Consider the following 12,579-nt stretch of genomic DNA (forward strand, 5'->3'; position numbering starts at 1 on the left):
GAGACTCTACTGAGGTTCAGTTATGATCCCTACAACTCAGAGGTTGTCAGCCCATAGTGCGTCACCTCCCAGCACAGGCCCCACTTCCACCAGCATCTGCCTGGAGCCAGATACTATTGGGCTGTGGGAGGCCGACGTCAGGTGTGTGTGACGAGAGGGGGAAGATACCATATTTGCTTTGCTTTGTGTGTTTCCCCAGCACCCAGCCAAGCGCCCCCTGCCAAAGCTAGCTCTCCAAAGTCTTCTCGCTGGATGCTTCCCAAGAGTCCCGGCTCTCTTTTCGTGCCCACTTTACTTTTCTAAAGAAGTGAAAATTCACCAGAAAACTTCACCCTCAGCCAGCCTGCACCCCCAAGCTTCCCCGAGGGGCAGGCAGCATGGAAGGGCATACATGTGGCCAGGCTATCAGGGGGAGTGCTGTCCAGCATTCAGCCTTGCTGCTGTTCCTGAAGTTCCACCTTGGAAGCAGGATTGTCTGAAATGCAGAACCCCCAGGTGCAGACAGAGACAGGCATCTTCTATAACAATCAGGAAAATGCTAAGCTCAGAGGTCAGGGGCTCATGGAAAATCCCCCTTCTGAGAAGTGGGGGAGAACAGAACACAAAAGTGGGGGAGGAGATGGGAAGGGCGAGGGAGTGAAGGGGCCTGATTTAAGTAGACCGCCTTTCTGCGTGTTTTCCCCTGGGGAGGCGATCTACTTAAATCCATGCGACCTTTTTACTTTGGCCCAACAGTCAAGAGCAGGAATAAATAGATGGTCACATAGGCAGCACTCCCCGTCATGGGTGACCCGCCCCCAGCCCAGATGAAGAATTCACCTCCCACCTCCCACCAGAGCTGTGGCTACAGCTGCCCCTCCACCACATGTCACCTGGAGGTGACTCGGTCCCCTCACCTGAAACATGAGAGAGTAATAGTGCCCAATGCAAAGGTGTAAGGGTGAGAATTACCCGCAGTAATTCACAGATTGTGCTCAGCAAACAAATGTCTGGCATACAACCACACCTCAGTAATGGCAGGCTGAAGGGAGGGTCCTCCGGACTCAAGCCAAGTCTCACCCGCTCTGGGCAGCGCCTCTGACTTTCTCACTAAGCTCCCAGGGCGCTTGCCACCAGCATCCCACAGTTTAGTGCCTAATTATACATTGTCTCGGAACAATTAGGGAGCAAGTCGCATAATAAAGTATAGAACTGAATTCAGTCAAGTTCCTTCCAGCCATAAAATATGACAAGTTCACTCCTACACACTGCAGGACTTGCTAGACACATACACACACACCACACACACACACATACACACACACACACACACACACACACACACACACACACACACGTGCGCATGCGCAGCAGATCACAACCTTGGCCCCTGGCATTCAGTTGGTTCTCTCATACCTCTGATCTAAGCTTCTCTTGTCTGCTGTGGCGGGGCCACCCTCCATTCTCCAGTCTTGAAGCTACTAAGCCAGGGAAAGCAGTGTCTAGCCACAGGCAGCTTGGTGGTGGCAGTCAGACCAACTGTGCTTTAGCCTCAGGAAGTCTTTCTTGGATCAGCTAGCATTGCTTCCTCTGGCCCTTCCTCTGGCCAAGCAGCCTCCATGAGGGCTCGAGGGTCCAGAGGTCCCCCAAGACACATGCATAGGTCCCGAACCTCCATGGTGAAAAGCTCTTTAGGATCGGGGGTATCTGAGACAATTCAGAAGCATATATGTGCAGTTTTCAGGGAATTCTGTGTGTCCAATGGTAGAGCCTGCCTCCAGGGCACATGTTATTTTACAGAATTAATGGAAGCCAGCTAGGTGTACTGGGCTATCAGAGAGACCCAAGAAGGAGATGGGGGGGGGGCGCTACTGGCAGGCTGACAGGAACATCGTGTACAGCAGAGAACAGTCACAGTGCTGCATGAAGTCCTTGTGCTATGGCTCTAGACCGGACTATCAACCATGGGTGATGGACAGCTCCCAGAAAGGGAGGGTCTCCTGCCTTAGCTGCCCTCAGCACCATGTGCCTGGGGAAGGGGTGGAGTCTTTACCTGGGATGGCATGAGGACATGGAAGCAATGTTGCCCACCCTGCAAGACAGAATGGGAAAACCCACCAAGGAGACAGCTACCTCCCCAGAGCAGCGGCTGAGTAGGCAGGCAGACAGATCAGGTCAGAGGAGCATCCGGCTCACCAAAAAAGACAAGGACTCTGTCCCCACTACCCACAAGTGCCATGCGTGCCCACAGGCATGGGGGTATTTGGAAGGGTTTCTCAGTCAGTTACCACAGGCATATTTAGCCCACCTTCACCAACTCTTCTCTGCTACACACTCCTCCCCGCCTTTCAGTCTCTTCTCAATCCAGGATCCAAAGACCCTCAGGCTACCCATCTGTCTGCTCTTCCCAAGAAAAATCTTTGGTAGTTCCAATCTGTGAAGAGCTAACTTCTACAGACAGCATCAGGAGATGGCAAGGTTAACCCAGAGGGCAGGTCTGGAGACAGAGAAACTGGAGTTTGCTTTCTTACCATTGGCCTCTATTCCCCCCTTAACCTGCCTTCTTATGCTGTCACCACGTGTTGAGCATCTGCTACCGTAGGTCCCCCCTCCTCCCCACCCCTCAGCCCCCACCCCACCCCTGTGCACTGAGGACCATAAAAGAGCTCGCAATCGCTCCCTGGCTGAAGAGACGGAAATGTGACCTCATAATCTGAACACAGGAACTGTGTTGAAAGCTTCACCTGGTTGGTCTAAGCACTCACTGAATGGTCGTCAGTTAACAGTTACTCCATTCTGAGCATTGAAGCAGGCCCTTAAGGATGCTTGCTGGGTAACGCTTCACAGACCTGACTTGAACTTCATAAAGCTGAATGTTGATGTATATTGTACAATATACACTTCCCAAACCAGCCTGGTGTGTGTCTCCTGGTGTGTGTCTCCTTGTGTGTGTCTAACTAGATCTGACCACAGCCTCGATGAACATCACCAGGCAGGATTTTTTTCTCTGTGGTTCTGTTTGGAGTTTTTCTTCTCTCTAGACTTGGTTGCTGGTGTACTCCTCTCCATCTTCTGGCTATATGTGGCTCCTCCCGACTCCCTTTCCATCCCTGATAATAATAAACAGGCTGCACTGCACTTCCACATACCACACAACTATAGAGAGTGAGATATGGCAAGCACTGAATAATTCAGTAGGTGAATAATACCACAAAGATAGTCTATGTTCCAGATTCAAAGCTGTTAACTGGGATGACGTATTTGACATCTGTCCTTTTTAAGTCCTCCCTGGGGGTTGCAAATCTGCTGCCAGGAGCTGTCCAGTACATTTTAGGGAAGGCACAAGCTGCTCATTCACCCAGGTGAAAAAAAAAAAACCTCCCATATGTGGCCTGATTCTGATTATGTTAATTTTCCTTCCCACACATGAGAACCACACACACACTGCATGCAGTCTTTCACACATGGAGCCGACAGGGAGCCAAGTGCTGTGCACAGGTCTAATGTCAAAGCCAGCTCCTTCCGATTCCTGGTCACCCGACATCGTGGCTCTGACCCTCACGAAGAAGGAGCTGTGGGACTTAGCCCAGGTCACTTTGCAGCCATACCCTTCACCACCTTTCCATCACACCTGACACAGAAGAATGCGTGGTAAGAAACTCAGAGAAACAAGACACATCTGCTGAGCAGGAGGAGCAGAGGCACCTCGCCAGCCTCTGGCAGAAGGAAATTCTATTATTAACCACCATTCTTCAGAACCAGCTCTCTGGAGAGGCACGCCTTACAAGTGGCTTCAGCTTTGCATGGTGAGTCTTGTACTGAAAGAAAACTCAAGTGGTACAAATGGCTTACGGTTTCTCAATAGACTTTCTTTTGGGAAAGGAGGAAAGTTGAGATTTGAAGTTGGATTTGTTCCAGAGAATTTTGGGATGTGAGGTCAAGACACTTGTGCTGTGACCAAGGGGTTCTTGGTCAAATGGAAGCCCTCTAAAAGGAACTTGTCTCAGAGGGACAAGTTGCTGCATAAAGACCCTCTGGATTCCAAAAGTAAACAGACCTAAGAGTGTCTCCAGCCCTGATGAGTCCCAGACGAGGGACTCTGAGTGATAAAGTGGAAGGGAAAAAGAGAGAGAAAGGGAGATGAGAAAGGAAAGGAGAAAGAAATTTGGGCCAAGAAAGGTGACATAAAACAGGAGAAAAGCAAATGGCTTCATATGAGGAGAAGGGAGAGGAAGGGAGGGGGAGGGCAGGGGGCAGAGAAATGGGGAGGAGAGGAACAGTACTGAGGATGAGGAAGGGAAGATGCTGGCAGGTGGGAAACTCAGGGACAGACCTCATGCTTTTGTTCAAAGCTTTGAAAAAGTAAAGATGCAGTGACATAGTCAGAAACCAGGTGGGCGGATATCTGAGGCAGGCAGAGTGGCCTGAGTGGGGCAGCAAGGCCACTCACTCACCATGGTCAGGCCACTAGGTTCTTCCTGTGTATGCACAACAGGAGCCATGGGCCCCGGGATGCCATGGGACAGTAAGTGGTTAGTATTTTTATGAATTCTTTGAGACTTTCATACATGCATACAATGTATTTTGATCGTATTCACTCCTTATTCCCTCCAAGTCTTTCTCCTACCCATCCCTGCCTCATGTTCTTTTAAAATTTATAACTCACTGGGGCCAAGCAGTGCTGCCATAAACACCTATGCACCATCCATAGTAGACCTGCAGAGTCCGCTCTCCTAGGAAACACTGACCCTCTCTCCGGTGACAGAGACGTCATCAGCCGCCAGCAGCTCCTGAGCTAGAGGCTTTCCCCTTCCACCCTGGAATGCTGCCAGGCTTGACCTTATCCAGGGTTTTCTTGAGCAGGCAATCACGGCTGCTATGAGCTCATGCGTACAGCAGACCTGTTATGTCTAAGAGACACTGTTTCGTCCTGGTTTTCTCTGACTTTTTACTCTTACAGTCCTTCCACCCTGTCTTTCTCAATGGTCCCTGAGGGTGAGTGTGTGATTGCCTATCTATGGCTGAGCATTCCACAGGCACTTAACTCCCATGCTTTGAACAGTTGTGAGTCTCTGCATTAATCACCAATCACTGCTGAGAGAAGCGTGTCTCTGAAGGGGAGTGAGAGCTGCACTACTCTATGGATACACACGTTAGATGGCAGTGTGATACTGTTTCCATTTAGCAAATAACAATAATAGGCTCATCCCTGGTGCCTGTGAGGGCCATGGGCCATATTTACAGCACCAACAGTACCATGCATGCATTTTCATGAATGGCTAATCTTGGTTGCCAACTTTGTTGGATTGAGAAGGGCTCACAAGAGGACAGGAGTGTACCTCTGGGTTTGTCTGTGAGGGCTTTTCCAGAGATAAGATCCTGAGGGCTTTGACCTAATCTATGGATTCATCCATTCATGGATTCAAATTTTGGATGCAATATTGGTATGTGGTAGAACTGTGGAAGTTGGGGCTTGATCGGAGGAAGTATACCACTACAGGTGTGTCCTAGGGAGCCACATCTTGTCCTAGCTCTCTCCTGTTCCTGCTCTGCTGACCATACCCACCATGATGAACTGAAACCTCTGAGTGGGTAGATGGATGGATGGATGGATGGATGGATGGATGGATAGATGGATGAATGGATGGACGGATAGGTGGATGGATGGATGGGTGGATGGATGGATGGATGGATGGATGGATGGGTAGATGGGTGGGTGGATAGATGGATGGATGGGTAGATGGGTGGGTGGATAGATGGATGGATGGGTAGATGGGTGGGTGGATAGATGGATGGATGGGTAGATGGGTAGATGAATTGATGGATGGATGGATAGATGGAAGAGTAGATGGGTGGGTGGATGAATGCATGGATGGGTGGATGGGTGGGTGAGTGGGCGGATGTGTGGATAGATGGAGAATGAACGAGGCTTTCCTCCCTTAACTTATTTCTATCAGATCTTCATCATGGTGATAATCAAATCTATGCATTATCCACTGTCTTCAGACACTGACTGGGATATCTATCCAGAAACAGCCCCCCTGGGGCCTGTCCACCCTACTCATCCCAGCACTTTCTATCCAAGGCCTGTCAACTGTCTATCTCTCCCAAGAAGCTCCACAAAGAGACAGACACCTGCCCATTTATCTGAACCACCTCACATCTGAATGGGCAAGGCATGACAAACCACCTTCAATGTGACCATCTAAACACATGAAAGACAACTTGGTACTCTCACTGTCCCCTGAGTCCCAGGACCCTGCTCAGCTGGCCATGTTCCCTCTGCCCATAAGAAGAAAGAACTCTGGCCCCAAGAGGCAAGCATTACATCTTGAAGTCTGATTGTGGCGTGTGGCCATCCCGCACAACTGGGTTGCTCTGTGGACATACGCCACTTGGTCTCTGACACAGTAGCCACATTTTTACTTTTTCAAAGTTTTGAAAAAAACAGGTTTGTTTGGAACCCTGCACACTACTTCTCTCCCCGGTTGACTCAATGGTCAGGACTGACTGCAACAGAAGCTCAAGCCTTTTTCTCAGGGAAGCAGATATGATAGCTCATACTTAGAAACTGAAAAAATAAATAAATCAAAGGACAAGCCAACTTAAGCAGGCCCTGGAAACTGTTACCTGGCTGGTCCCTGCCATATACAGCTCCAAACAGAGAAAGCATCCAGTCTTGTCCACACAGTTCCTCCTTGCAAAGAAATGTGTTCACCTAAGAACATTCCACTTTTATCCATTTAACAATCACTACCAAGATTCTCCTCATGTCAGCAGAAGGCCCCTTAGTTAGTGACTTTAGCTTTAAATGCTGCAACAGACCAAGAGGAAATAACTAGGAGAAGGTGGTGTGACTGTCTCGTCACAGTGTTGTCTTAAAAGAGGCAGCTCTTCACCAGCCATGGAGAAACTCTGTGTCTGGGCAGTGAACATCAAAGAAACAGAGAACCTCTCCCCAATCTCTTCTCTCTGATGCTACCACACCCTCCTCCACATACAAGCACATGCTAGCTCAAGTCTGAAATCTCTGCTGTATAGACACAGCTCTTGTTCCCACCTACAAGTGGCAGGGGGGGCTGTGGGGGGGCAGGGGGAGGGGCTGAGACCCAGCTCTCCTGTCCCACCCTACCCAGGAGGCTAGTATCTCCAGAGTGCTAGGGTGAGGCCCTGCTGCTTATCCCTCAAATACACTCACTCCTCAAGTGAAGGACGCAAGGAGGACCTTAAATGTGATGAGCCATGAAAAGGAAGACCTCAGCACCCATCCCCTGAGGCATCTCTAGGGACAGACAGTGGAGTAGAGACTGCAGCATCCACTTGGGCTTCCCCTCCCCCCTCCCCATTCACTGGGGTCTGTACCTGGAGGTGACTTCACTGATGTTCTGCTGTGTTGGGCTGTCGCTGTCATTAAAGAGCCCAGTCCAATTGGCCTGCTGGTCGCCCCTCTGCCAACCAAACTGGAAGCCTCTGGCAAGAAAACGAGTCAATCGATACACAAGCTCGTACGCTGGGTTAGGCCTGGCTAAGAGCCACGTTCTGTCATTGCACCCACGCGACACAACTTTTCAATTCTATACTAGAAGGAGAAGGTGGCATAATCCCAACTGTAGGGATAATGGTGGTAAGCCATGGCTTTCTATGTCATCTTCGCTCTTCCACACCCTTCCCTTACTCCATCTTTTCCACAGGTAAAGCACACATTTTTTACACAAGCAGGGAAACTGAGGCTTACTGAACTAAATCATAGGGCTCAGAAGTCTATCTTCTGTCTGGTGACCTCTCCTCACCCCTCAATTCCTGTTTCCAGAGACTTTAGATGAAAAGAATTCTATCCCTGGTGCTGTGCCAGACACAACTTTGAAGATTTTAACCTACCATGTGAGGAACCCCACTTCTAGTCTAAGATGATGAACTCTGACCCTTTATATTCACTCCTTCCCTAAATGTGATGATAGTGGCAGCAAAGCAATGAGTCACAACAGAAGCATGGGCAGGAGGTAGCTGAAGGGACCAGAAAGACAGCAAGCAGATGAGTAACTGACATGGACCAGAGAGAAGAGCATCCTAATGGCCTACAAGAAGTAGATCCATCCTCGGGACATAACTACAGATGGATCAGGAATGCAGAGGGCCGGGCTTCTGCAGGTGGGCATGTGAGATGGTACCCAAAGCTGGGGCGACATTAAGTTTATATACACAATGGGTGGGCACCTTTCCTTACGTGTATGTACACACAAACCTGCACACACCCAGCTCCCCTTCCCACATACCCCACAGACAGCAGCCAACTTGCTCCTGGGGAAGCTGACTCATGAAGGGGCATTCTGTACCCAAAGCTGCCAGTGTTCTGAAGGGCCCAACTGGGTGCTCTGGAACCAAAGTGCAACACTGCCCAACCTGAACCTCTTGTCTAGCGAGGAACATGGCTCTCAGGAGGGGAAACTGAGCAGTTTTAAAAATGGCTGAGAAAAAAAGGGGGGAGCCCTCCTAAGTACCTTGAGACAAGCTCTCTCTAGCTAGTACTGTGGACACCTGGGCTGCAGAGCCCTTCACTGTGGGACTGTCCTGTGCTGTATGTGGTGTTGAGTGATGACCCTCGGTCTCTGTCATCTGCATTTGTCCTCCAACTCTCCTGTTAGGATTATCAAAATGTGTCCAGGTGCAAGTGGCTCCTGTGGGTAGGTACAGGAGGATACGAGCAAAGGGGTGACAATTGGGATGTAATATGAATAAATTATATAAAATTGATTAATTTAAAAATATTTAAAGAAAAAAATCAGTGAGGTATTTGTCAGCTTATGGGTGTGGTTTACTCCAGAGACAGCCATTTGTAGAGCACTTATTAGCAACAGGCATACATACATACATACAGAAGGTCTCATTAGCTTTAGTTGCAGATGAAAAATAAGATTCCCAGAGCCCAGTCACGTGCCTGAGAACCCAAGGCTAAAAAAGTGGGCAAGACCTCTGCCCAGGGTTGACTTTAAAACACTTAGCCAACTACGCATAAGCCAACGAGACATTTCCACCTGAGACTCTGACAACCAGCTGGCTGTGATGGCTAGTTTTTTGTCAAATAGGCAGAAGCTAGGATTTTTCAGGAAGACGGAAGCTCAGTTGAGAAAATATGTCCATTAGACTGCCCTGTTGCAGAATCTGAGGGGCATTTTCCTGAGTAGTAGATTGGTAAGGAAGAGCCCAGCACACTGTGGGTGGTGCTGTTCCTCAGTAGGTAGTTTTAGGTTATGGCATTTCTTGGCAGCAAGGCATGGAGAGCAAGTGTCTTAGTTAGGGTTTCCATTGCTGTGATGAAATACCATGACCAAACGTAAGCTGTAAAGTTAAGGTTTTTTGTTTGGTTTTTGTTTTTTGTTAGTTTGTTTTTGTTTTTTTGGTTTTTGTTGTTGTTGTTTGCTTATGCTTCCACATTGTAACCCATTATTGAAGGAAGTTAGGTCAGGAACTCAAACAGGACAGGAACCCAGAGGCAGGAGCTGATGCAGAGGCCACGGAGGGTGCTGCTTACTGACCTGCTCCCCATGGCTTGCTCAGCCTGCTTTCTTATAGAACCCAGGACCACCAGCCCAGGCAGGGCACCATCCACAGTGGGCTGGGTCCTTCTCATCACTCACTAATTAAGAAAATGCCTTACAGCTGGATCTCATGGAGGTATTTTTCTCAGTTGAGGTTCCCTCCTTTCCAATGACTCTAGCTTGTGTCCAGTTGGCATAAAAACTAGCCAAGACAATCGATCACTTGTCAATTTGATACACAAATATATCACTGTTAAGCCATAACCTTTCTTTTTGTGTTCACCCCCAAGATCACATATTAAAATCAACATCCCAATATAAAACATTTTTGCAAACTAAAAAAAAAAATCTCACATTCTCTACAAATTCAAACACTTTAAAATTCAGTCCATTTAAAAATCCAAAGGCTCTTTTAAAACCTAAAATCTATTTAAAAATTTGGTCCCTCAACTGTGGGCTCCTGTAAAATAAAAAAAAATGTTAAATATTTCCTTGCATCAAGAGGGAAGAACTGGGGCACAGTCACAATCTGGACAAAGCAAAACCAGACTCCAAAGTGGAAATAACTAAATGTCCAACTATCTGGGATTCACTCATGATCTTTGGGGCTCTTCCCAGGGGTTTGGGTCACTTCTCCAGCTCTGCTCTCTGTTAACACTCATAGTCTGTCTTCTAGGCTCTGTCTGGCTCTACTCCACACCTGCTGCTGTTCTTAGTGGCCATTCTATGGTACCGGCATCTCCAAAATGCTGGCGTCTCGGCTGCAGCTGGGCTCCACTTTCACCAACAGCCTCTCTTGGGCTCTCTGCATGGTGCCAAACCTCGACGTCACTCCACGATCCCTTCAGCCCTGGGGCTTCAACAGCTACTGAGGCTGTACCTTCTCCAGTGGCCTATCCAGGCTTCTCACAGTGCCAAGCCTCAGCCACTCTCCAGGACCCCTGCGTTCCTTCAAAACCAGCACCACATAGATTTCCAAAGTGGCTGTACTAGTTTGCATTCCCACCAGCTATGAAGGAGTGTTCCTCTCTCCCCACATCCTCACCAGCATGTGGTGTCGCTTGAATTTTTGATCTTAGCCATTCTGATGGGTGTAAGATGGAATCTCAGAGTTGTTTTGATTTGCATTTCCTTGATGATTAAGGAGGTTGAGCATTTCTTTAAGTGTTTCTCAGCCATTTGATATTCCTCTGTTGTGAATTCTCTGTTTAGTTCCAAGCCCCATTTCTCAATTGGGTTATTTGGTTTGGTAGTGTTTAATTTCTTGAGTTCTTTATATGTTTTGGATATTAGACCTTTGTCAGATGTAGGGTTGGTGAAAATCTTTTCCCAGTCGGTAGGCTGTCGCTTTGTTCTCTTGACAGTGTCTCCTGCCTTACAGAAGAGTGGAGAGTGGGATATGACTTTCTCACATACTCTGGTGCCTCACCTTTGACCATGTCCCCTGGAGGGGAAGACCTGGTGGCACTCAGAGGAAGGACAGCAGGTTACCAAGAAGAGACTTGATACCCTATGAGCATATACAGGGGGAAGTAATCCCCCTCAGGAACAGTCATAGGGGAGGGGAATAAGAGGAAAATGGGAGGGAGGGAAGAATGGGAGGATACAAGGGATGGGATAACCATTGAGATGTAACAAGAATAAATTAATAAAAAAAGGAAAAAAAAACCCAGCACCACCCGGGAGACTCTTACACACTACCAAGCTTGGCTGCCAGAGCGAGTTACATCCTTGGCGGCCTCTGGAACGCAGCTTCTCTGTGCTCCCTGGAAACACTTCTCAGGGGATCTCACCTCAGTGGTGCTGGTCTCTTCTTAATCACCACTAATTTCTCAGCTCCAGCTGACCAGCATCTACTGTCCCAGTAAGACAATGGTTTTGCTTTAGTGGTTCTGGTTTCTTGTTATCCAGAGCTGATGCTTCACCTCCAGCTGACCAGACGCCACAGATTCTTCACACAAACGGCCTGGTGGTCTTCGCTTCCCACTGAAACGTCACCGTCATCTCACTGCTCTCAACATTCCTATTTTCCAAGCTCCTACAAAACAGTCCACCAAGCTCTATACACTTACTGGATTTTCCAGCCCAAAACCCCGAAGTCCTTCCACAATCCTCCGCAAAGCAACATGGTCAGGTCTGTCACAGAAGTACACCACAATCCTTGTACCAATTCTGTCTTAGATAAGGTCTCTACTGCTGTGGTAAAACACCTTGACTAAAAGCAAGTTGTAGAGCAAAGAATGTAAGCAAAATTAACACCGCGCCCGCCCGCCCCCCCCCCCCCGCCCATTTCTTCAGGTCATGGTCTTTAGTATAGTAGAACACAAAGTAAGACAGCGGTTTACAAGCATATTTAGATAGTGAGAAAAACTTTCCCATGGACTGCACAAAAGGTCATCTAACCACACTGCCACCTTCCCACCCACAAAAGACAGCCTCTCCCAGAGTTATGCAAAGACCAGCATATAGTCATTAGGTGCAAGGCCCAAACAGAAGATGAGGTGCTCACTATAAATTAAATGGATGAAAGCAGCCTACCAAAGAGGAATAGCATGTCCAGTTTTATAAGGTTTTTGGCCACAAAGCTGGTTACCTTTGTATATGGCACTAAAGTTTATTCCTTTTTTAAGCTAGTGATATTTTCTGGTTTATCTAAAAGATTGATTATACTATTTCCAAACCCAATTATTATATAAGCTAAATTCCACTCCTGAGCTAAGTAAGTGTAGGAACTGTCTATTATTACCCAATTCAAGCATAATGAGAAAGATTTACTTAAGACAACACAGGGACTTTTCTTCACTCTTCCCTTAAGTAGCATACATTTCTGGAGCCTCCCACTGTGTTCTAGAGAGGCTAGCCACTGGGATGACTAATGTGGAGCATGTTCTTGTGTTTGAAATGCCTACCATAAAGGTGAGGTAGCAAAGCTGACCCACATGAAAATCTCAATAAGCAGAAAATAAGACACATGATGACTAAGCTAGCACACATAGAAAATAAGACACATGATGACTAAGCTAGCACACATAGAAATATAAGCACACAACTAGATAAGAGCATG

The 12,579-nt window shown here is 47.9% G+C and overlaps 1 protein-coding gene across 4 annotated transcripts in view; it reads right to left on the bottom strand.

The window, feature by feature from the left end:
* ST8SIA5 (ST8 alpha-N-acetyl-neuraminide alpha-2,8-sialyltransferase 5) overlaps positions 1 to 12,579 on the bottom strand; it is a 59,242-nt gene that overhangs the window by 31,594 nt on the left and 15,069 nt on the right. For 2 of the 4 annotated variants that reach the window (XM_084780972.1, XM_084780973.1), the window contains exon 2: positions 7,342 to 7,449. The exons of the other annotated variants lie outside the window; for them this stretch is intronic. In XM_084780972.1, coding sequence (XP_084637098.1) covers positions 7,342 to 7,449 — 108 coding nt within the window. The remainder of the gene's footprint in view (positions 1 to 7,341; positions 7,450 to 12,579) is intronic. 4 annotated transcript variants of the gene reach the window in all.

This window comes from Acomys minous (assembly GCF_964271855.1).
Source record: "Acomys minous genome assembly, chromosome: 4".
Lineage (NCBI taxonomy): Eukaryota > Metazoa > Chordata > Mammalia > Rodentia > Muridae > Acomys > Acomys minous.